The following is a 24,905-nucleotide window of genomic DNA, read 5'->3' on the forward strand; positions in this document are numbered from 1 at the left end:
AGTATGAAGTGCTTCTGGTATTGCTCTGCAGCCTAGAAGGAAAGGAATTTGGAGCCAGAGTGTGGTGTGTGTGTGTGTGTGTGTGTGTGTGTGTGTGGTTGTGTGTGTGTGTGGTGTGTGTGGTGTGTGCGTGTGGGGTGTGTGTGTGTGTGGTGTGTGTGGTGTGTGTGTGTGGTGTGTGTGTGTGTGGTGTGTGTGGTGTGTGTGTGTGGTGTGTGTGTCTGTGGTGTGTGTGTGTGTGGTGTGTGTGTGTGTGTGTGAGGGGGGTGGTTAGGGATAGGTGTGTGCTGGGGGAAGATGGGGGGGTGATGGTGGGTAGGGATGGGAGGCAGTCTTGAAGAGGAGGGAGAAGGAGAGACGAATGGACATATCTAGAGAGAGTGGGTTGGGTCCTGTGGTCCAGCCAGTGACCAAAAGGGCCTTTAAGAATCAGTTTGGCATTTGCGGGATTTAGCTTCAATAAAATTTGTGCCACCTACAGTAAACCTGTGTTAGTGATTACCTGGGGTAGACGGTGGTGGATACAAAACCGTGATAGATGATAGCCCAGATCAGGCATGAGTGGGAGATAGAGAAATGGATCCCATGAGACCAATGGCAATGTAATGCTCACTGCTCTCCAGGGAATACTGAGACCTTTTGGGACCTATTGGGATGTTGGCAGGGAGGGATGCTATAGGCCTTCTAAAGGATGTGGGTTGGGAGAGTTGAGTAAATGTTATCCAGACAGGGGCAGGATGATTCCAGCTAACATCTGAGTTCTATTTGCAATTAACTATGATACAGGCCATCCTAAATGCGAGTTGAACCAAATTAAATAGTTGTTCTACTGAAAAGAGTAATGTTTTCATATGGTTGCACTTCATACTGTGGTAGAGGTTTTAAAAAATGTGGGATGGAACCTCACACAGGAGAGAGACAGTGCCACTTCATGAAGCCTGGAAGCCTCCCCTGTAAAACCAAGGAGAGGTCCAGGAGATGTGGCAGACGGAGGGTGCAGTGTCGGGAGTGAGGAGTGGGGGGCTGAGACCTGAATTTAGGGACTCCCAGGGCCAGGTGCACTCTTACCAGAAGGAAAATGTCCTTATCAAATATTGAGGTGTTTCTGGGTTTTGTGTGTTTAAAAATATCCTAGGTTTCTTTGTCAAGTCAAAATCCAACACACCTCTTTTCCTACCCCTCTCCACCCCGCCCTCCTGAAATGAATCTGTGTATTTGCCATTGCACTTGCTAACCATAAGGATTGACATGAACGTCTTTTCCTCTGGTTAGTTTCCAAAAAGAATGTGATAGATTAGAAATTACCCCTCCCCCCCCAGTCAATTTTTTTGAAGGTCCCCCACTTTCTTTGGTTTCATGAGTTGACTACTTAATTTCCAAGTTCCCTATCAATTCTCAAATTCTGTGATATTATGTCTCTCTCTAGTTCACTGTTTTTTTTGTTTTTTTGGGGTTTTTTTGACCCAAATTTTGACCTCAGAACCAGTCACCTCTACGGGTGTACCCAATGCAATATGTCTTACTGTGTTTTCAAGGACATTTCTCAGGAAGCAGATCGTTTAGACTAGAGAGAATCCCCTTAAGATCCTTCTGGATCAGTCAGGAGTGTGTGTGTTTGTGTGTGTGTGTTAAAATAGCATCATCTGATTATTTAACTTTCATTTCAATTAGGTGAACCTTCAAAAGTGTGACATATTTGAACTGAAAACCCTGAAGGAACCTCTAGACTACTTGACTCTAGCTAATAACCCTGAGACTTTGGAAAAAATAGAAGGTTGTATGAAAGTATGGATCAAACAAACAGAGCAGGTAATTTTCAGAAACCAAACATCAGAAACTAGCTATCTGAACACTGACTAGTTCAGATGCCATGTTACTGAACAGCCAGTGGAAGAAGGTATGTCACATCCCGTTCCCATTTGCCTAAGTATTTTACCACAAGTCCCTAACAAGGTGAAAGGTTCAATGCAATTTTAATTTATATTCATTAATTAAGAGATAGTAAGAATTCTAGGAGATGAAAGTAAACAACTTTATATACTTATATAACTAAAAGACTGCACTTGGCCAATTTTTTTTCTGAAAGGTGTAAGTTACTTTGGAGAGAATCTCTGTAGAAGTACAAGAAGCTTTCTAATTCTGTGTGTCCTCCAAAACAAAGCGCAAGACTTAACCTTTAAAAAAATATTTTCAGAAAAGTCCCAAGTGAAGCTGGATGTTACATCAATAAGGAAGCATAATGGAAATTAACCAGCTGAAGGCATGAGGGCTTTCCAAGGTTATATTTCTCTGAGGTTCTAAGTGAATAGCCAAGGAAACTTTCTGAGGTCACGTCCTCCAAAAGTTCATGAAAGCTCCTTAAACAAGTAGTTTTCAGTTAGAATGAGTCAACTAAATTTTTGTTGAAATTAAAAAAATGGATACATGTTAGGTTAGTAAAAGGCTGTCATTTGAAGCATGCAAATGAATAAAAATATATCACGATTCAGATAGCAGAATTTACTTCTTTCCTTATATTTTGCTTATGTATAACTTTTATATCTCCAGCCCTACTCACTGGTTCATGGGCCTTCTGTGCATTTGCAGGTCCTTGCTGAAAACAATCAGCTACGGAAGGAAGCGGATGACCTTGGGCCCCGAGCAGAGTTGGAGTACTGGAAAAAAAGACTGTCTAAATTTAACTACCTGTTGGATCAGTTGAAGAGCCCAGATGTGAAGGCTGTGTTGGCAGTGCTTGCTGCTTCCAGGTCGAAACTTCTGAAGGTTGGTTTTTTGCTTTATGAAGTGGGAATGAAAATTCTCTGTGCATATGTCATAGAGTAATGAGGAACAGAAAAATGTCATTCTACCTCTATGAAAACAACTTTAAGATTGGATTATACTGTCCTTTTATAATTTTGGATTCTGTGGAAATTGCCTTTGCATGAAAGGTCTTTGCTGGCTGGTGTACATGTATGTGTATGTATTATTAGAGGGCATTGCAAGTCATTAAGATGTAACATAATAACACGATTGTATATATATTATGAATTCAGACCAGCGAGGAGTAGTAATAATGAAACCTTACCTTATCTATTTTTTTTTTTTTTTTTTAGCACTGGTGTATTTGTTTTATATCCCTGTGTAACAAGTTACCCCAACACTTAGCCACCTGAAACAACAAACATTATCTCACAGTCTGTGGGTCAGGGATTTGGGTGCAGCTTAGCTGGGAGCATCTGACTTGAGATCTATCCTGAGGTTGCACTCAGGGTGTTGGCTCATCTGAAGGCTTGCCTGGGATCTGCTTCCAAGCTGCCTATGTGATTGTTGTGGGATTCAGTTCCTTGCTGGCTGTTGGCTGGAGGCTTCCTTCAGTTCTTTACCATAGACATGGGAGTGAGGTGCAAAATGGATTCAGCAGTCTGTGGAGGAGAAAGGGTGTAGGTTTAAATGGAGGTGCTGCCCTCTTGACGCTTTGTCCTAGTTATTGAATAGATGTCATAAGAGAAGGCCTGGAAGAGATACCTTTGAAAATTTTGTCAAAAAATTTAAATTGCTCTTCAGTGTGGCAATGCCCCCCACCCCTCTGGATTCAGTTTTATGTGAGATGCACAGGGCAGACTGAAAATCTGACCCATGGGACTTGTGATGACTTTTAGCAGCTGTTATAGTGGAATTTCCTCTATTAATAATTGCATTAAAATTTCTTTCCTGTATTGTGCTTAGACTTGGCGGGAGATGGATATTCGAATCACTGATGCAGCTAATGAAGCAAAGGACAATGTCAAATATCTGTACACACTTGAGAAATGCTGTGACCCCTTGTACAGTAGTGACCCTGTGAGTTAGAGATTTCTACCCCCTTGGTCTACTGATGACCCTTTCACACTAACTGAATTGAGTGTGGAGTTTTGGTTCGTGAATATTTGTCTGTTGGAAAAGTCTTAGAAACTTCTTTTTATTCTTAAGAAAGTTATATATATATATTATATATATATATATATTATATATATATATACATGTCTATTTCTGTGTCTCTCTCTATACATATATATATATAATATTTATATCATGTATCTGTCTATCTAGCATCTATTTATCTATCCAGATAAGATGGACAGAACATGGGACATTATATTTTAAAAACATTTATTGAATATTCCATTTCCCATTAAATATTGCAGTTGACATCCTGGACTATACTCAAACAACTGTGGGAAGAGTTATTGGCTGATTTTTTTCTTCTTTTTTTTTTATCTTTTAACTTTAGGATGTATACCTGTTTTTATTTATTACAAAATTAACTGTTAACACAACTTCCTTGTCCATAACAGAAAGTTAGTGTTTCTTGCATTGAAACAAAATTTGATCAACTGTGTATGACTAAATAATAAAAATAAAATTACCCCTAAATATATTCTATTTATGTAGAGTGATAGATAATATTTTAAAAATTTAAATAAAAATCTTTTACCTAAATTTTATTCTAATGAAGTAGGAAGGATTAGCCTATTGGAATGTTGCTGAGTTTGATATCTGTTTCCCTGAAAACTTTTGTGATGTTTTCCAGATGTCCATGATTGATGCCATTCCTGCACTTATAAATGCAATTAAAATGATCTATAGTATCTCTCATTACTATAACACCTCTGAGAAGATCACGTCCCTGTTTGTAAAGGTGAGTGCATAGCATAGAGTCCATGGTCACTTAGATTTCTTTGCCAATGGTTAATTTTTTTTTTTTTTATAATTAGAAATTACCATGGGACTTCCCTGGTGGTCCAGTGGTTAAGAATCCGCCTTCCAATGCAGGGGACGCGGGTTTGGTCCCTGGTCAGGGAACTAAGATCCCACATGCTATGGGGCAACTAAGCCTGCACACTCTAGAGCCCACAGGCCACAACTAGAGAGCCCTTGTGCCACAACTACTGAGCCTGCATGCCACAACTAGAGAGCAGCCTGCACACCACAACTAAGACCCAACGCAGCTAAAAATAAATAAATAAATAAATAAATAAATAAATAAATATTTTTTAAAAACCCATATATCTTTTTTTAAAAAAAGAAATTACCACATTGGCGCAATGTCTATGTACCCTACAATTAAAAAAAAAAGCTTAATCTCTCAATAGAGAGAGGAGGCTGATTCTAGCAAATCATAAAGCATTATTTCCCAAAGTAATTATTATAATAAATATTGTATTATTTATATAATAAAAATGAAAGAGATTCTTTTTAGAATTTCTTTCCTTATTTAGCACATGATTTCTATCTATTGGGTAAATTTTAATTAAGAAAAACTATATTTAACTGACTATCTTCAGTTTCATATTTTATGTGCCACTGTTCCAAATTTATTTGATGCCACAGTTGTTTACTTGGCGTTATTAGAACAGTAATCATGGTAATAAAAGCCACTTGCAACGTTCCAGTAATCCATAAAGCAATTATAATGATTCTGCCAAAAAACATAACGATGTTTAAACCTTATGTCCTAACTCATAAGTGTTTATGGTTGCTTTTTCCCATTTTTGAACCGTCTCTAAGAAGTGAATGACTTTTTCATTACCAAGGCAAAAGTTTTAAATGTTGTATTAAAATAGAGGCATTTTCAGCTCATCAGGACTGTGTTGTGAATACTAATGCAGTAAGAGGCATGATTCTTCTTGGGAATAGGGACATCCAGCCTTGAGAGCTTGATGGGAAACTTCCTTCTGCTGTCGTACTCAGGTAGAAAGGAGGGGAATCCACAAGACCCTTTTCCAACTTCTTCACACATTAAAGTTACGTTGGGGTCAGGAGGGGTATTCCCTGAGAAGAAGACTCAAAAGTCAATTTGTGTTATTACTCCAGGTTTCATGCTTTTGCAAGGCTTGTTTTGGAACATAATTGTGAAACCACCATTTCTCTCATTTTCAAAAACCTTTCATTATGAAAAATTTGCAGCAGGTACAAAAGGAAAGAGAATTGTATGTACATGTACGTATCACCTAGATCATCAACTATCAACACATGGCCGATCTTGTTTCACCTAACCTTTGCAGTGCAAATCCCAGACATCATGTCATTCCATACCTACAGTATAGACCTCTAATTTTCCTTTTAATTTATTAAAAAATCACCAAAGGAATTCTGAAGTCTTTTTTTTTTTTTTAAGTTTGGAGGGATAAATAAAATGTTGGCGGTTACGCACATTATCTTTACTCTTTTCTCTGTTGCCTTCTGCTTTTGACATTTCTGCTACAGATCATGGTGGCATGAAATGATCAGGGTGGACAATTCGTTTCATGGCACTTGGAAACCGTGAGTTAGATTTTAGAGCAGGCTGCCGAAGAAGGAGACGGGGGGAAGCTCTTGACAGCTTTTAGGTAGGGAAGTGAATCCCTTCTTGGTTGGTCAAGATGTTCATCCTGCATTAACACAGGGGTCTGAATTGGCAATTTTCTGTAGTGCTTCCAGCTCTGTGATTTTACAAATGATTTTGATAATAGATGTGTAGAACTTAAAAAGTTGAACAAATAGAAGCAGAGAGTAAAATGGTGGTTGCCAGGGTCTGGGGGAGTGTGGAACATGAGGAGATGTTGGTTAAAGGCTACAAACTTTGAGTTATAAGGTGACTGAGTTCTGGGATCTAATGTACAGCATGGTGACTATGGCTAATACTGTACTGTACACTTGAAAATTGCTAAGAGAGCATATCTTAAGTTTTCTCAACACACACACACAATGGTAATTATATGAAGTGTTGGATGTGTTAATACTTGATTTTGCTAATCATTTCATTATGTATATGTATATCAGGCCTCACATTGTAAACCTTAAATATATACAATTTTTGTTCGTCAATTATACCTCAGTAAAGCTGGAAAAAAAGAGGGTTAGCGCTTGATCATAGTTGTGATGGAAAAACAATAAATCCAAAGATTTATTTTACAGATTTTACACTCTGAGAGGTAGGAGAGCTAAGGACCCTCTAGCGCAATTTATCCTTGATGGCTGTTTAATGTACTTGACATCATTTTATTGGAAAATTCCAGGTGACCAATCAGATGATATCTGCATGTAAAGCCTATATTACCAACAATGGAACTGCTTCGATCTGGAGCCAGCCACAGGATGTTGCTGTGGAAAAAATATTATCTGCAATTAAACTTAAGCAGGTAACGGTGAACTTGATAATATATTTAGATTTTTTATTATTTTTACATTGTTTTTTGCCAATGCATCTTAAATCATTTAGCAGTTATCATATTAGTGGTTGCTAAAAAGAATGGTAATCTTTTACTGTTAAGAAAACTTGAATGTTAATACATCAGTCCCCCACATTTGTTCACTTACTTTACCCTTTTTGGGGGCCTGCTATGTCCCAACACCACACTAAGTACTAGAGATACAAAGATGAAGTAGTTTTCCTTAAGCTTCTTGTAGACGAACGGAGAGATACACAAAGAGTTAGGCTTCTACTAACACAGTGGGACCCAGGGGGAAAGGCTGCATCTTTGAGTCACCTTATGAATAATTAGGAGTTTGAACTTCCCTGGTGGTCCAGTGGTTAAGACTCCACGCTTCCAATGCAGGGTGCATGGGTTTGATCCCTGGTCAGGGAAGTTGCGCATGCCACGTGGCCAAAAAGAAAAAAAAAATTAGGAGTTTGCTAGGTTGGGGGATGGGAAAAGATGACATCCCAGGCTGATGAAGGAGTAGCTACAGAGGCATGAAACTGAAAGGTTTTGTAATTCCACCCTAAATTTGCTGTCGCTTTCACTTAAGAGAATAAGGCTGATATCTTTGTGGTGTTCCCTTTCTTGTATTTTGGTTTTTACTTTAAGGAATACCAGCACTGCTTTCACAAGACCAAACAAAAGCTTAAACGAGATCCAAATGAAAAACAATTTGAATTCAGTGAGATGTATATTTTTGGAAAATTTGAAACTTTCCACAGACGTCTTGCCAAGATAATGGACATCTTTACAACCTTCAAGACATATTCAGTCCTACAAGATTCTAAGATTGAAGGGCTGGAAAACATGGTCACTAAATACCAGGTACTGTATTTCAAAACTAAATTTGCTACCCTTATCCGTAATAAAACTTTAATGTTGTATGCAAATGACTGTATTTAGAAAGCTTTAAATATTCAGTCTCTGATGTAAAAGATAAGCTCATGGCCCTTAAACAATAAAGAAGTTAAATCTATTTGAGAATTGTGTAATGGTGCTAATATATTCTTTTCAGGTATGTGATTATGAGAATGACTTCCCTATAGCCTAAAATTAATCATCATTAGCAAAAGCGTTTTCATTAGCACAAGAAAAATGTTTAAATATAACTTATTATTTCATTTATTCATGCAAGAAATATTTAATCAAGCATATACTGTGTGTCAGGCTCTCGTTGACACTGAGTTCTGAGTGGTCTCTGATTATATCTGCAGTTAAGCATTTTATATGGACTCATGTTAAAAAAAATAATAGGGATTGGATTTTATTTTAGCTCTACTATTCTTAATTATTTTGACTTTTGACAGCTTTATCTTGTAAGGATATATGTGTAACTAATCTTAGTTTTTAAAGTGGGCACAGGGATCTAATAATGTTTCGAAGATTTTTAAAAAACAATTTACAAACACGACGTGCTTTACATTCTTAATGTGGATATAGTCAGTTTTTTCTTGTTTGGGGACAGTGGCGCTAAACCTTAATTTTTTTTTTGTACTTGAATTTGAAAAGGATCATATAATTTACTGTCACTCATTGATTTTTCTACTCTAACAGTTTAGGTCGATATAAGGAATCTTTTCATTTCCTGAGTATATCAGATTTGGGGAGAGAAAAAGAAAAAACCTTTTCTATACAGTGGGAAATATTTTAGGTGAGCTGTATGTAATCTGCAAGGTGGATAATCTATTCTTTGAAACTGACAGTTCTGCAAGACAAAGATGGAATATGTCCATTTATTTTTCAGTTTGGAATCTAGTTAGTTTTTATTCTTAATGAAAAACTAACTTTGGAGTATATTTCAAAGTTTATTTTTGAAGGAGAAGTTGAACGGTACATCTAAATGCAGATAAAGACTATTCTAAACTGATAAAAATACTGGGAAGAAAAATTGCTTTCAAAATCTAAAGTGAAATACTGATGAAAATGGATGTACCAGAAGGTAGTGAGGTAGAATGTAGATGGTTCATGAACGTGTAAGGTGAGGTTTTCGTGTATTAGAACCAATGTGAGAAGCTCAAAGTGCGGCCATGGAAATGAAGCTCAGGCTCCTTGTGTGGGTTCAGGGCCCTGGCCACCCCTCTGGCCGCCTCCCCTGCCCCTCTTCTCCTCATTCAAAGTACTCCAGACACAGGACAGGTCACTTCAGCCCACCTTAGGGCTTGCAGAGCCTTTTTTCTGGAAAGTTCTGCCTCTGAATCATCACACAGTTATTTCCTCCTTGGCCTCTAGATCTTGATTTAAATGACCCTCTCAGTTAAGTTTTCCTTGAGCTCTGTTTCACCTCAGTCACTCTGTGTTACTTATTTTATCACTGTCTGCAATTATCCTGTTCATTTATTTGTGACTTACATAGATTCCCACCCTCTCTCCCCAACCTAGGATGTAAATTCCTGAGGGCAGGGATGTTTCTTTGTTCCGTTCATTTCTGTATCTTCCGAGTTTGCTGGCATATAATAGGTGTGCAATAAATATTTGTCAAATAAATGATTTAGTAGATTGAGTTTGATTAGTTGGTTTAAAGGTCATGATTAATCAGCTTATTTACTTAATACTCTTAAGTGACCGTTAAATCCAATCACAGAGCAGAATTTTCTAAGGGCCGCAAATCTTTTAAAATATCACCTTAAAATGTAGGAATGTAGCTTTTCCATACTTCTTTTACATATTTCCTGTAACATGATGGGTAGCATTATAACATTATATATATACAATTTCTGAATAGACCTAATTTTGTAGTTATATGTCATGAAAGAGTAGGTTGTTTTAACTTGTAAACTTGATTCAAGAAGTTATGCAGCTTATACACTCTTGTCTATTGAGAGATTTGAGTTGATGTTTAAATGGAAATATCTTGGAAGAAGGATTTGTGGAAGCTGGCCCAACATTCTTCATAAAGATTATATGCCTGTGTCAACAGTGTGGGCACCCGAGTTTGAGAACGGCTTAGTACCTGGTTAAGAATGATCACAGAGAATTAGAGCTCATTATTCAGAGCAAATGAAACTTTGGATAATAGTATTTTCAAGAAGATGAGTTACCTAATTTGCACTGTTATAGTCACAGACTGCAGCTTTGGAGGAAGCAATTAATTCTAGAGATTCTTTAAATAGTAGATTATGGTTTGATATTTTATTTAGGACATTTGAGGCTTGGAAGATAATTTTTCATCTGTAGATGTTATAATATAACTGTGTTCTTCCTAAGTTGTTTGTATTCTGTTAAAGTCTTATTTATTTTCTGAGAAGACAAACTTTTCAATGAAAAATATTTTAGTAAATTCTACTTTGGGCTTGCTTGCTTGCTTCCTTCCTTCCTTCCTTCCTTCCTCCCTCCCTCCCTCCCTTCCTTTCTTTCGGCTGCGTCAGGTCTTAGTTGCACGTGGGATCTTCGTTGAGGCATGCGGGATCTTCCCTTGCGGCGCATGGGCTTCTCTCTAGTTGTGATGTGCGGGTTTTCTCTTTCTCTAGTTGTGGCGTGCAGGCTCCAGGGTGCATGGGCTCTGTAGTTGTGGCATGCAGGCTCTCTAGCTGAGGCGCGTGAGCTCAGTAGTTGTGACATGAGGGCTTAGTGGCTTCGCGGCATGTGGGATCTTAGTTCCCCGCCAGGGATCGAACCTGCGTCCCCTGCATTGCAAGGTGGATTCTTTACCACTGGGCCACTAGGGAAGTTCCCTGGACTTCTTTTTTTTTTATTACTTCCAATGTAATTTGTAAGAAATTTTTAGACAGAACATCTTTCCTACTTTTCAGGTGAGGTTTTTATTTGATATTTTTCTTCAGAAATACATAAAGTCTCATGAAAATGCTTTCCAAATGATATATTTGAATGCATTAGGCAATATTATACTACCTGTAATATACATGAAGCAATGAGAATAATTAAAGAAATAAGGTTCCTCTTAAGTTGATTTTTGGGGAATGATTGCACAGGTTCTATATTTAAAGGTCATATTTACCTAAGTAATGCAAGAATATTGAAATATTGTCTTATTTCTTTCATAACATTTCAGGGTATTGTTGCCACCATAAAGAAAAAGGAATATAATTTCTTAGACCAGCGGAAAATGGATTTTGAGCAGGATTATGAAGAGTTTTGCAAGCAGACTAATGACCTTCATGTAGGTTGGGTAATGAAGCTCCTGTTGACAGTCTGGTGTTTATTTTTTCCGTTCTGTGTAACGCTGCTTATCGTTACCCATTCAGAAGGGAGAGGCATCTTCATCATGGAGGTGACCGACAGCAAGCTTGGCCTGCATTTTGTGATTTCAGATTAATGACTGAAGGCTCTTTTCCATGGATTAAAGGGTCATAAATATAGCTTTGGGTAATGATCTGTGATCACAGACTTCTGCATATGTTCCATCTTAGATCTTAGAAAATTAACTTTTATCTTCTGTTGAAACATAGTGTTATTAGAATATAGAAATTTGTTTCCATTTGTTTGTTACTTTAGCAATGATTATGACCAGAGGTAGCTTGAGCAAATAAATGATGAGCAGTGTCTGGCAGATCTCAAAGGCAGGGTTACAGCTGGCCTTGAAACAGTGGTACCAGGACCGGCTCAGCACCTGGACGCCTCTTGGTCTCGAAGCCCCATTCTCTCTTCCTTCTCCTGTCCCTCCTCCCACCCCCAGACCAGCCCACAGGAGCAGCGTATGGCCATCAGCGTCTTCTGAGAACATATCATGGAACCAGCCCCATCTCCAAATTCCTAAGGAAAAGGTTGGGTTAGCCAATTCTAATGTGGTGCCTTGCCCTGGACCTGTTAACTGTGGGGTCATATGGTAAAAGCAGAGGGGATGAGAGCCACTTGCGTGGTTGGGAGTGTTTATTATCAGATGAGGAGAACCAGGGAGGGTAAGATTGGGAGACCACCTAATAGGTGTCCACCATAATCAACATGCAGACTTCTTTCCATCCCAGTGAGATCTAAAGTGTGCACCTTTCTGATTATTAAAGGAAAATGGTCATTCTGTTTCTTCTTTTCCAGAATTTTTGGTTTGAAATAAATTTATACACTTCAAGGGAAAAAGAGCTCCAAAGCATTTCTGGAGGGATGAGTTCAGTGTAGGACTCATAATAAAACTAGCTAATCCTATGTGTCAGGTCTGTTCTAAGCACTTTATAGATGTTAATTAATTTAATACTCGCAATAATCTGATAAATTGGGTGCTCTTATTACCCTCTTTTTGGAGAGGAGGAGACTGAGGCACAATGAGGTTAAATGACTTGCCCAAAGTCACAGAGATGACAAGTGGTAGGCAGTCTGGCTCTAGGATTCAAGTTTTAAACCATTATGCTATAAGACACGTCTCAGGTGATGGGAAGATAGAGTGCCCGTAACAATTTAAGCACTGATCTCTTTTGGAGGCCGATTCAGACGTAAGGAGTGTGGATCTTGATCTCTTGTTGATGGGCGGAGGCAGAGCCTGAGTCTGTGCTCCGCGGTCAGTGTTTATTTGTCAGATCTTCATTTGTGTGTCCTAGCGGTTTCTGATCACATGGTACTTCAGTAGTTTGTATGTGGGATATAGGTAGACGGTGAACACCTTGAGGGCAGGAATTGTGTTCATTCCTATTTATGTCTTCAAGGCCTAGGGGATAGGACCTTATGTAACTGGAGAGCAAAGAACGTTTGCTGAATTAGTGTATAAGTTGCGAATTAATAAGGAGTAGACTGCTAAGTGAAATAAGTCAAGCAGAGAAAGACAAATACTGTGTGATATCACTTATATATGGAATCCAAAAAAATACAACAAATTAGTGAATATAACAAAAGAGAAGCAGACTCACAGAAATAGAGAACAAATTAGTGGTTACCGGTGGGGAGAGGGAAGGGGGAGGGGCAATATAGGGGTAGGGGACTAAGAGGTATAAACTATTAGGTATAAAATAAGCTACAAGGATATATTGTTCAACATGGGGAATATAGCCAATATTTTATAATAACTATAAATGGAGTATAACCTTAAAAAAATCACATCCCAGTCCCACATATATCAGGGGCATCAGATCTGAAAAAAAGCACAGGTTTTACTTTAAATGGAACATAAACGAAATGACCCAATACAATGTTTGTTTTAAGGAAAAAATGGAAAAGAAAGATAATTACTGATAAGGTAACAAAAAAATAACTAGATTTATTGCAATTAAATGTGCATTTACTGTACATTATTTATGTATTAGACTTCTATGCTGTAGCTTATGGATACAGAAATAAATCAAGTTGATTTGCCCTCAAAAATCACATCAGACATGTGATATGATTGAAATATAAGTACATATATGTTAGAACAGAGTAATGAATATATTATTAAAAAAGGGCAAATAGTGGCTAAAATGGCTAATTATAAAAGTATAATATTCTGATATTGTACTGGGAAGTAAGGATTCAAAGATAACTTGACATATTCCAAAGAGGTTCTAAAGAAACTTATATGGAGAACAGACCTGCAAAACATTACATAGACTCTGAGAATTGCTACCACCCATAAGGTAGGGTGTGAACCTAGGAGAAAAACAGTTCCGTACTGTTGCTTGACAGGGATTAAGAAAGGCTCCAGAGAGGAGGCCATGCTTGGTGTGAGAACACGATTTATGTTTTCCAAGTAAATGGAGTGGAAATGAGAGTAATGGGGAGACCGTTTCAAGACTGTGCCACTTTTTATCATACTGAGAATATAATGTTATAAATGTCTTAAAGGCTGGTTTTAAAGCACTAGTTATAGACATTAATTCCTATCCTTCTTGATTTTTTTTTTAATTGAACACTTTTATTCATTTTGTCTTCCATCTCAAAAATGGTCCACTCCTCTCCTTGGTTTGCTGACCAGTTTTCCTCTGACTTCTTTTTCCCTTTCTCCATCCGCTTTCTCTTAACTAACCTTTCTACACTCTCTCCTTTAAATAGTTCACGCACTGTCATGAATTCAGCCATTGTTTCTGTAAAACTGGGGGGCGTATACCGACCTTCCCATGACTCTGGATGTAGTGAGCGGGGGTGATGAGTCTTGGAGATGGAATGGAGAAAACCAGTAACTGTGGCATCTCCAAGATGTGAGACTGGAGGGTGTGTGTGTGGGAGCGGGAGATATACTGTACCTGAGTGATTTGGAGCAGGGTTGGGTCCAGGGATCTGCTGTCAAGGGCATCAGGGCCTGGGATCCTGTCCAGATTTCGGGCTCATGCTTATACTAATATCAAAGAGAGGCAGTGCGTTAGAACCAGGTGGGCCATTGGAAGCCTAGAAGGATATTGTCTCCAGTGGGCAAAGTAAGGCACTGTTTAGTAAAGGACCAGCGTTTGAGGTGGCAAGCCGCCTTAGGAAAAACTGAGTAGGGCCTGAGAGCCCAGAACTAAGAGGACTAGAAGATTCCACACCAGACTCCAAAAGACTGAAAGAATGGACCTAAGGCTCAGAGAGAAAAGAAGACTAAATTGAGGACTTAGGTGTTCACGAAGAGCTCAGTGTAGGCCTTTGTGAAGCCATAAGTTAGAAAAGCAAGGAAACCGGGTGCAAGTTTTAGGGCTCAGTAAAGATTTACTGTGTCCCAAGTTCTGTATAGTTTATACTCGGATATTTTTATGTCGTGAAAAAATTTGAGTGTTTACTTTTAGATAGGCTAACTGTACAGTTCTTCAGTGCAAGAAGATTTCTTGATCCTAAGATGTGATGTTTGTGGAAGAAATATCTGGTCCAGTATCCCTGGGGCCTGCCATGGCACCAAACTCCATGACTGCTCTGGCCTTCAAGTCCCTCTTTGTTCTGGCTTCTGGACATTTATCTTTCTTTAAGCTTAGATGAGTATTATATTCTCTGTTATATTTTGTCCTATATTGTACGTGTTTGTAGAGATGGGAAGCTCTTTTATCTTGTCGCTAGGTATAATTTTTTGCAATGCTAATTCATTGTTCATAATCAGACTTTATTCTGTTTTAGAATGAGTTGCAGAAGTTCATGGATGTTACGTTTGGAAAGATTAAAAACACAAATCAAGCTCTAAGTATGTTAAAGAAATTTGAAAGGTAAAAATTTGAAAGAGTTTTCTAAGTTCTATTTTCTAAATTGGGGTAATATGAACATGGTTTAGCTTATGTTATTATTGATATTATTATTTCGTATTCTAGCGGGAAGGAAATCCTCTGTTGACAATCTGAATAACAATGCCACAGTTTTTATGTTCTTCAGAGGATTAAGAGTTTGTTTTATTTCCTCTCAGCTTTGAAGTACCTTGTGACTGCCTATCATAATATCACTTAATGTTTAACTAATTTGAAGAAACTCTTACCAAAAGTTTTGACTAGGTTTTAAGGATTGATACTATTTAAAAAAAACAAAAAACACTCTAGGGAATTCCCTGGTGGTCCAGTGGTTAGGACTCTGCACTCTCATTGCCAAGGGCCCGGGGTTCACTCCCTGGTCAGGGAACTAAGATCCCATAAGCCAAAAACAAACAAACAAACAAACCCAAAAGCCATAAGCTCTCTATTGCGATATGATTGACAGACTGATCCCATTTTGATTTTTTAATATGCTAACACAAATATTTCATTCTCTTCCATCAGCATATGTTTTTACAATAAGTCTTAATAAATAAGATTTCTCAATATCATCCCATTAATTCTAGCCTTTCACTTTTAAAAAAAAATCAGATTGAATATACCTAATCTTGGAATTGATGACAAATACCGGCGTATCCTTGAAAACTACGGGGCTGACATTGATATGATCACGAAGCTGTATACGAAGCAGAAAGACGATCCTCCTTTGGCTCGAGACCAGCCTCCCATTGCTGGGAAGATTCTGTGGGCCCGACAGCTCTTCCACCGGATTCAGCAACCAATGCAGCTTTTCCAGCAGCACCCGTCTGTGCTCCAGACGGCGGAAGCCAAGCCTGTGATTCGCAGTTACAACCGAGTGGCCAAGGTCCTCCTGGAGTTTGAGGTTCTCTACCACAGGGCATGGCTTCAGCAAGTGAGTCTCTGCGTGTATGCTCTTCAAAGACGTCTCCATAAGAGTTTATAAACTGCTAGCATTGGGCAGTTTTATTCCCGTAAAAGTTGAGTTTGTAGATATTTTATAAGACAGGGTTGGTTGACTCTAAGTAATCAGTCAAAGAGTGTAATATGTCCCTGAAGAAAAACAATAATTAATTTTGGAAAAAGGATTGTAAGGCAGGTAACAGAAACTCATTTTTTAAAAAATAAATAATTTATTTATTTATTTATTTTTTGGCTGTGTTGGGTCTTCGTTGCTGCGCGTGGGCTTTCTCTAGTTGTGACGAGTGGGGGCTACTCTTCGACTTGGTGCGCAGGCTTCTCATTGTGGTGGCTTCTCTTGTTGCGGAGCACAGGCTCTAGGCGCGTGGGCTTCAGTAGTTGTGGCATGTGGGCTTCAGTAGTTGTGGCTCATGGGCTCTAGAGCACAGGCTCAGTTGTGGCGCACGGGCTTAATTGCTCAGCGGCATGTGGGATCTTCCCAGACCTTGGCTCGAACCCGTGTCCCCTGCATTGGCAGGTGGATTCTTAAGCACTGCGCCACCAGAGAAGCCCCAGAAACTCATTTTTATTTAATTTATAAACTCCTAAGGAAGAAGATCCTGTTTATGGGATCCTGTACCTGGTTGATTAGGATTTCTTTTTCTTTTTTTTTCTCCATTGTGTCCGTGAACACTAGTATGCCTGTTAAAGTTTTAAATTTTATTTGGCCATACTAGGTTAATCAAATTATATTTCATACCCTACCAACACTTGTATTTCTTTGTAGATTGACAGGAAGTGTTTTGGAGGATAAAATTCAGCCTAACAAGACCTCTAAAATGGTATATCATTTTCCTAGTTCAAATTTTGGTGTCTGAATCAACAACAGAGATGTCTCTGTAGTGTTTTACCTTGCTTTTCTAGATAACTGAAGACTGAGCTTGGTAGGTTTCATGAAACTTTTATTAGGAAAAATAACTGAGTAGGCATGAAGGTATCAGGGAGTGAAGTGGCTTTTGAGAAGTCACCTTTATTGCAGTATCCACTTATCAGGTGTGAGAGATTCATGACCCAAGCATTTTGTTGAATTGACTATACATCACCACCAAAAACTTGAAGACTCTTTCCTGAGAGTGAAGTTAGGAGAAGAGTGAGAGACCCCATTGTCTTTAGTTTGAGAAGCTCAAATCCATGGAAGAAGATGTAATGACCTTCATTCCCAGAAATGGCCAAGCTAGATACCCTGTGTCTGCACTGAACTCTCTAATAGTAATAATGTTGATCTCTTCTCACAGACTGAAGAAATTCATGTAGGACTTGAGGCTTCTTTATTGGTGAAGGCTCCCGGCACAGGGGAATTGTTTGTAAACTTTGATCCTCAGATATTAACCTTATTTAGAGAAACAGAGTGCATGTCACAGATGGGTCTGGAAGTTTCACCATTTGCAGCTGCCCTTTTCCGGAAACGAGACTTACACAAAAAGAACTTCAGTAACATGAAGGTATAGTACTTTTATTTATTTTCCCTTCTTGGCTAGCCCCAGTGTGCATTAAAAAGAATCTGGTGGTGTGTCACTGTTGAGAAGCAGAAAGTGTCCAGGACGACTGTAGTGGAGTGACTGAGGCTAGAATGTAGAGTTGGCGAGGGCCAGGTCATCATAGAGCTTGTAAACCAAGGTTACACGTTTGAGTGCACCAGGAAGCCATTAGAGGAATCTGAGCAGGAGAAAAAGGCATGATGTCTTTTACAATAAAAATCATTCTTTCTGCTGGGTGAGGAACAGATTCTAAGCGGACAAGAAAGGTCACTGTGAAGCTAGTTTGTGATCTGTTGCACCGGTTCAGGATGGAGATGATGGCAGCTTGAATTAGGATGCAGTAGAGTAGTAGATCAGTGAATTAGAGAATGATGTCAACAGGCAGGTTATGAGAGAGCTCAAGGATGATCCCTTTGTTTTTGGTGTGAGCAACTCAATGGAATTATTCAATCATTATGTTGGTTGTATTCTGCACGCATGTTCAGTAACATGCAGTGGCCCCAAATGGAAGTTCCACTCGTGGAGATGGCAAAGACTGGAACTAGCTTGTTTTGGGGGGCAGAAAGGAATCAATAGCTCCCATCTTAAGTATAAGATGATTTTTAGAGATCAAAGTAGAGGTGTTATCCATGCAGATAGATATGTAAGTCTGGAGTTGAGTGGAGAAGTCAAAGTTGAAGGCATATTTTTGAGAGTTATTAGAATACAGTTGCTATTTAAAGCCATTGTCCTGCATGAGATTTCCAAGGAGGAGAATATAAAGAAGAGTAGAGGGCCTACATTAAACCCTGAGTTGTTCCAATATTAACAGGTCTGATAGAAGAGGACAAATATGCTAGTAAAATTAAGGATTGGACTTTGAGGCAGGTGGAAAACAAGTGTCAAGGAAGCCAAGGGTAAGAAAAACCTTATGAGGGAGGGAATGGTCACCAGTGACAAATGCTGCCCAGAGGATGCTCAAGATGAGGTCAGAGGTGCTGCCACGATATTTGACAACATGGAAACCATTGTTACAACTTTATGGTGGCCAATATCATAGGACAAGCCCAATAAGGCCACGCATTTGCATAATGCTTTACATTTCAAACCGTTTTCATATTCATTATTCCATTTGATATTTTCCACAGCCACGTTAGGTAATTGGAATAGAGTACTATTATATTATTTTAGAGATGACAAAACCGTGGCTTAGAGAAATTAAATGACTTAGCCAAGGTCTCATAGCTAGTAAGTGGCAGAAGTAAGACAAGAACCCAAACTTGTAGTCTACTGTTTTCCCACTCTTTCGTGTTATAGTAAAAAGTTAATATTGGCAATGGACAGACATTCCTCAAATGTAAGCTCATCAAGTACTAGTCAGCATGTTGGAATTCCCTTTTAGATTTTTCTTGGATGTTAGAAAAATAACTAAGTCAATCTACATATTTGTAAAGAAACAGTTAGTTTCACTATATATAAAACAGGTAAACAACAGGGACCCACTGTAGAGCACAGGGAACTATAGTCAATATCTTGTAATAACCTATAATGGAAAAGAATCTGAAAAAGAATATATATATATATGTGTGTGTGTGTATAACTGAATCACTTTGCTGTACATTTGAAACTAACACAACATTGTAAATTAACTATACTTCAATAAAAAATAAATAAAAAAGGAAAAAGAAAGTTATTTTTATTAAGGAACACTGTTTATCAGAATATAAAATTACTAATGATAATTTTGTCCACAGAATTGCTGTTTCAGTTATCTGTTGCATGTAACAGACAATCTCAAAATATAGTGGCTTAAAGCAACCATTTCATTATACCTCATGATTCTGTGAATAAAGAATTTAAGCAAGGCTTGGCTAGGTGGTCCTTCAGTTCCATGTGGCATTGACTAAGATTACTTAGTTCAGTTGGCAGATGTTTGATCTGGAAGGTCCAAGAAGGACTCATTCTCTGGTTCTTTGGTGGGAATGGCTGGAAGTTTCCCTCAGTTGGGGCTAAGGACTGGAGAATCTATGTGAGCATTCCAGGATGGAGGCCTCAGGATAGTAGAATTTCTTATAATGCAATTCAGGATTCCAACAGTGGGTGTTACAGTGAGCAGGGAGGAAGCCACGTGGCCTTTTGGACAACCTCAGATGTCTCATGGCATCATTTCTGTTGTCTTCTGTTGGGCTCCATAAGCCCACCCAGATTCAAGGAGAGGGGACATAGACCCCACCCCATTAAGGGAGGAGGGTCAAAGAAGGTTTTAAAACCACCACAGTTGTAAATGACAATTCTAGCAAGTGAATTATCATCTGGGTGACATTTATCGTATCTTGAGGTTGAAAGCGTTAAAGGTTCCCACTCACTGCAAGTACCTGGTAAGAGCAGATCTATTGACATGTTTTGGGGACTATCTCAGGTGTTGCTGAGTTATTGTGCTGAATATTTAACAGTTTTCAGGCTTCTACAGATATGCTGAAGTAGCTGAGAGTTTGTTTTCTTCATCTATTCCTTGGAAGGCAGTTCAAACTAGAAAGAGATGAGCCAGCATAGACTAATAGTTAGGAATCCAGATTCTGAAGTCAGTCTGGATTCAAAGCATTATCTTTGGGCAAATTACTTCACCCTTCTAAGCCTCAGATTTTCATTTATAAAATGGATGAATAATACCTCCTGGATTAAAGGATTAAGGTAGGAAGTAAAAGGCCTGCTGGAGGCTGATTTAAGAATTGCTTCCCAAATAGAATAAGTGATGAACATTGAAAAAAAGGTAAGCAGTGGATAAACGGTTCAGGAAATGTATAAGTAGCTGCTAATAGAACCATCAACTTTAGGTGTTTCATGGAAATTGAAAAGATATTACAGAAATTGTGGAAAAGTATTAAATGAAGAAAGGATTATGTAGTCCAATGGGAAATGTTGAGTTTAACCAATTCACAGAGACTGTTGGGCTTTTTACTTCCTTCTTGCAATTTTCTCAGAATCATTACTATTAATTGTGACTGTCAAAGAAGGGAGATATTGTGTACAGTGTTTTCCAGACTTATCCACCCAGGGACCATTTTTCTTATAGAATCTCTTGTGGCTTGCATTTCAGCGTAAACACCTTGGGAAACAGTGATCGAATGACAAAGTAATACCCACACGCACATTACAAAGATGAGCTTAAAAACAATTGTATTTAAGAAGTGCATTAAAGTTGCTTTCTTATAATTAATTATTATTAATATTAACATAGCCATAAAAGGTAGGCTGGAAGTACTATCAGTCTTATTTAAATATGGTAACATGTGAACAAAATACTGACACAATTCAAAATTATACAGCAGGTAAATTTGAACGGAGGGCCATGAGTTTCTGATCACAAATGCTCGTTCTAATAACAGCTAGTTAATTAATCAGAGAAATATTGATTGATCATCTTCTATGTGCCAGGTACTGTTTCAGGCACACTGAACAAAGCAGACAACATTCTTGTCCTTTAACTTGCTCTTAAGTTCTTTTTCTCTCCTTCTCAGTCGTATTTTATTAGATTAGGAATTTGTATCTGTGGAGAGATTTCTTGCCTGTTCTATTCTTATTCTGTTTTGGCTGCTTTACTTGCCAGGCTGCTATTGGAGCCCTGCCACTGGACCCTAAATAAAAGTAATCATTTTGGATAAAAATGAGCTATTAATAGGTATTCAAAGTGAAATATTATTTGATTACTTCACCCCTATTTCCCTGCAGATGATGCTGGCTGAATATCAGAGAGTGAAGTCAAAAATGCCTCCTATTATAGAGCAACTGATGGTCCCTCATTTGGCAAAGGTGGATGAAGCTCTCCAGCCTGGCCTGGCTGCACTGACCTGGACATCACTGAACATTAAGATGTACTTGAAAAATGCTTTTGCAAAGATCAGTAAGTCTGTTTAAATGGTTATGATTTTTCAATTCAAAAGGCTGAGTTTTGGGGCTTCCCTGGTGGCACAGTGGTTGAGAATCCACCTGCCAATGCAGGGGACACGGGTTCGAGCCCTGGTCTGGGAAGATCCCACATGCCGCGGAGCAACTAGGCCCGTGAGCCACAACTACTGAGCCTGCGCGTCTGGAGCCTGTGCTCCGCAACAAGAGAGGCCGCGATAGTGAGACGCCCGCGCATCGCGATGAAGAGCGGCCCCCGCTCGCCACAACTAGAGAAAGCCCTCGCACAGAAACGAAGACCCAACACAGCTAAAAATAAATAAATAAATTAAAAAAAAATTGCCATCTGGTGCTTACATTTAAAAAAAAAAAAAAGAAGACTGAGTTTTTAAGGTCTATTGTATAATTTCTTATAGATGTTGTGATATAAATAATGGAACAAGGAGTGATATTCTTAAGCTGTTCCCTAAGGAATTTTACCAAGTATGTGAAGTCACTAATTTCCTGGAAACTATATATATTCACTATTTAATTTTATCCCCAGAGGTTAACTACATTTTAAAATTATACTTACTGTTGGGCATTAGACTTTAAAGGAACTTCAGAGTCATTCAGCTTTTTATATTAATAGGTTAGTGTATTTTGAGACCCTGATTTGAAAGATGTGATTTGGACGCAGCAGACTGCTGAACAGCAGGATATATGGGAAAAGTTTAAGCAAACATTTTTTCCTAATGAGGGATATAATACACTTTAAAATATATGTAAGGTGGTGTATTCCATTAAATACAATTTCCCAGAATGTGTACAAGTATGCTGCAAAGAAGTCTAGGCTCGGATAAGTCTGGGAAATCCAGGTTAAACGAAGGCAGGCAGGCTTCTCTTCTGGAGGACTTTTCAGAGCCCTTGATATGCCAGTATTTAGTGGGTCTCCCAAAGTGGGCTCCTGTAGGTGGCATTTCCCAGAATTCCTTGGCTGCTTACCAGGAAAGCATATTAACACCTTGTAGACCCTCTGTGGTGGACAGTGGAACACAGGTTGGAACTTGATGATAGAGGGATTGTTCTAGGAAGACTTAGAAATCGCCATTCTCCTCTCCTACACGGTGTCCCCACCTGCTCTTCATGCCCTAATTCTCCCCGTGTTTTATACCCCAGAGTACGTCCCACTCCCAAGAAGCCCACTCAGACTATTCTACCACACAGGACCGCTTTTTCCTGTGACTTCTGTTTTACATTGGGACTAAAGAATCTGTATTTTGGTTTCTTCTAGTGGTTCTATCTTTCTCCCCATACTGACTGCAAAGGGCTTGAAAATCAGGCTCTTTCTTATGCTTTTGTATTACTCTGAGTTGGGTTTGTACTAGACACCCAGACACATATGGATTCATAATTGCAATAGTTTTATATAGTTAATCTCTTAACATTTCTTCTTCTCCGTAACCCCTTTCCTACCCTTTGATCCCATCACCTCATTTCTGGGTCACTCCTTCCTGAGCCTCCCTTCTACATACCCCTCGTGATAACTCCTTTTATTCTCTCTCTCTTTCTCTCGTATTTGTGCTGCTGAAATAGTACCTAGTCTATTTATAGCCTAATTTTTAAAGAGATTGTCTTATTAGTATGTTTTCACTGTACCTTCCAAGTAACTTAGAGCTCAGAATGGTCCACCTGTTTACCAGGTGCACTGTACTCAAGAATATTTATAGGTACTGGGTAGGGTGGGGTAGAGGAGGGAGGAAATTATGGTTGAACCCTCTTACCCTCGTTGTTTTGCTTTGTAGATTTGGGGACTAGATTCAAAGATAAATTGTGAAGGGGTCTTTGGATATGAATGAGATGTGTTTTAGGCTCATTACAATTTGAAGGTGGAATAATATAAAATGCATGAAGCATAGCGTTATAAGAATGGAGAAGATCCTCTGGGATGGAGGGATGCTCAGGGGTCAGTGCCAGCACAGGAGGAGGGGGCCATGCGCATATGGGCCGATTCACAGAAAGCCTCCTGGGGGAGGTGTGTTTGAGCTGAATCTTCAAGTTTGAGTCAGAGGAAGGCAGGCTGAGAAAGCTGGGAAACTGGTTAAAGAAAGAACAGTGTGTTGGGACTTCCCTGGTGGCGCAGTGGTTGAGAGTCCACCTGCCAATGCAGGGGACACGGGATCAAGCCCTGCTCCAGGAAGATCCCACATGCTGCGGAGCAACTAAGCCCATGTGCCACAACTACCGAGCCTGCACTCTAGAACCTGCGAGCCACGACTACTGACCCCACATGCCGCAACTACTGAAGCTTGCGTGCCTAGAGCCTGTGCTCCACAACAAGAGAAGCCACAGCAATGAGAAGCCCATGCACTGCAACGAAGAGTAGCCCCTGCTCGCTGCAACTAGAGAAAGCCCATGCGCAGCAACGAAGACCCAACACAGCCAAAAATAAATAAATAAGTAAAATTAAAAAAAAAAAAGAAAGAAAGAACAGTGTGAGAAAACCAAGTATGAAACAGCTCTATGGAGCAACTTTAATCCTGATTTTGCTACTGAAATTTAATCATGTTGGTTTTTTTTTTTTTAAACAAAATGCTTAATCTCTTTTATTTGCTTTTATTTTTTTCCAAAGAGGACCTGGAGTTGCTGATTGACAGGGTCAACGATTTGATCGAGTTCCGCATCGATGCCATCCTGGAAGAAATGAGTAGCACGCCTCTTTGTCAACTCCCCACGGAGGAGCCACTTACCTGTGAAGAGTTTCTCCAAATGACAAAGGTTATTACAAGACTGATGTTTTTATTTAAATTTTGTTTTGTGCTTCATTTTTCTATAAAGGGCATTTTTGGGAGCGTAAATTAAATTTTTTTCTCTGCGCATGACTGGTCTGTGATGTGATTCAAACGAGGAGCCTTCTGACGATAATTTGAAAATGAAGAGGAATGTACCTGAGGGGGTCACGTAGACATGAAGAACAAATCATTTCTTTTCAGATCAGTAGGAGGGGAGTTGCCATGGAACACATTTCTCATTTCCCATAGTTTTAGAAGAATAGAGCTATTTTGCTGAAGAGCTTCTAATAAGCTAGGGTTAATTAATAAAATAATAGTTTTAAACAGCTTCTGGGTAGAATTTCTTCTTTAAACATTTCTGTAGAGCAGCATTTCCCAAACTGGTGTTCTGTGGCACACGGTTCTGGAGCCATTGCTGGGAAAGCTGGAAAAGGCGGGGTCTGTGTTCAATCTGCTTGGGGTAAAGACTGTACGTTCCTTTCCCCATTCAGATTCTTTTCACATTAACGTTTTAGAATAAAGACCTTCAGAAGG

The 24,905-nt window shown here is 38.9% G+C and overlaps 1 protein-coding gene and 1 long non-coding RNA gene across 11 annotated transcripts in view; one reads left to right on the forward strand and one right to left on the reverse strand.

Moving 5' to 3' along the window:
* Positions 1 to 24,905, forward strand: part of DNAH5 (dynein axonemal heavy chain 5) — a 316,103-nt gene that overhangs the window by 122,883 nt on the left and 168,315 nt on the right. For 7 of the 10 annotated variants that reach the window (XM_082458341.1, XM_082458344.1, XM_082458345.1 and 4 more), the window contains 12 exons: positions 1,672 to 1,809; positions 2,587 to 2,763; positions 3,709 to 3,822; positions 4,553 to 4,660; positions 7,020 to 7,142; positions 7,812 to 8,027; positions 11,212 to 11,319; positions 15,141 to 15,226; positions 15,854 to 16,175; positions 17,476 to 17,682; positions 21,427 to 21,598; positions 24,212 to 24,357. In XM_082458341.1, coding sequence (XP_082314467.1) covers positions 1,672 to 1,809; positions 2,587 to 2,763; positions 3,709 to 3,822; positions 4,553 to 4,660; positions 7,020 to 7,142; positions 7,812 to 8,027; positions 11,212 to 11,319; positions 15,141 to 15,226; positions 15,854 to 16,175; positions 17,476 to 17,682; positions 21,427 to 21,598; positions 24,212 to 24,357 — 1,917 coding nt within the window. Of the gene's footprint in view, positions 1 to 1,671; positions 1,810 to 2,470; positions 2,764 to 3,708; positions 3,823 to 4,552; positions 4,661 to 7,019; positions 7,143 to 7,811; positions 8,028 to 8,113; positions 8,854 to 11,211; positions 11,320 to 15,140; positions 15,227 to 15,853; positions 16,176 to 17,475; positions 17,683 to 21,426; positions 21,599 to 24,211; positions 24,358 to 24,905 lie in introns of those variants that run through there. The other 3 variants (XM_082458346.1, XM_082458347.1, XM_082458339.1) reach the window with 3 other exon arrangements.
* The window catches only part of LOC309659093, a 357,758-nt gene that overhangs the window by 35,312 nt on the left and 297,541 nt on the right, over positions 1 to 24,905 (reverse strand). The window lies entirely within an intron of this gene.

The sequence above is a fragment of the Balaenoptera physalus genome (genome assembly GCF_965194825.1).
Source record: "Balaenoptera physalus genome assembly, chromosome: 3".
Classification (NCBI taxonomy): domain Eukaryota; kingdom Metazoa; phylum Chordata; class Mammalia; order Artiodactyla; family Balaenopteridae; genus Balaenoptera; species Balaenoptera physalus.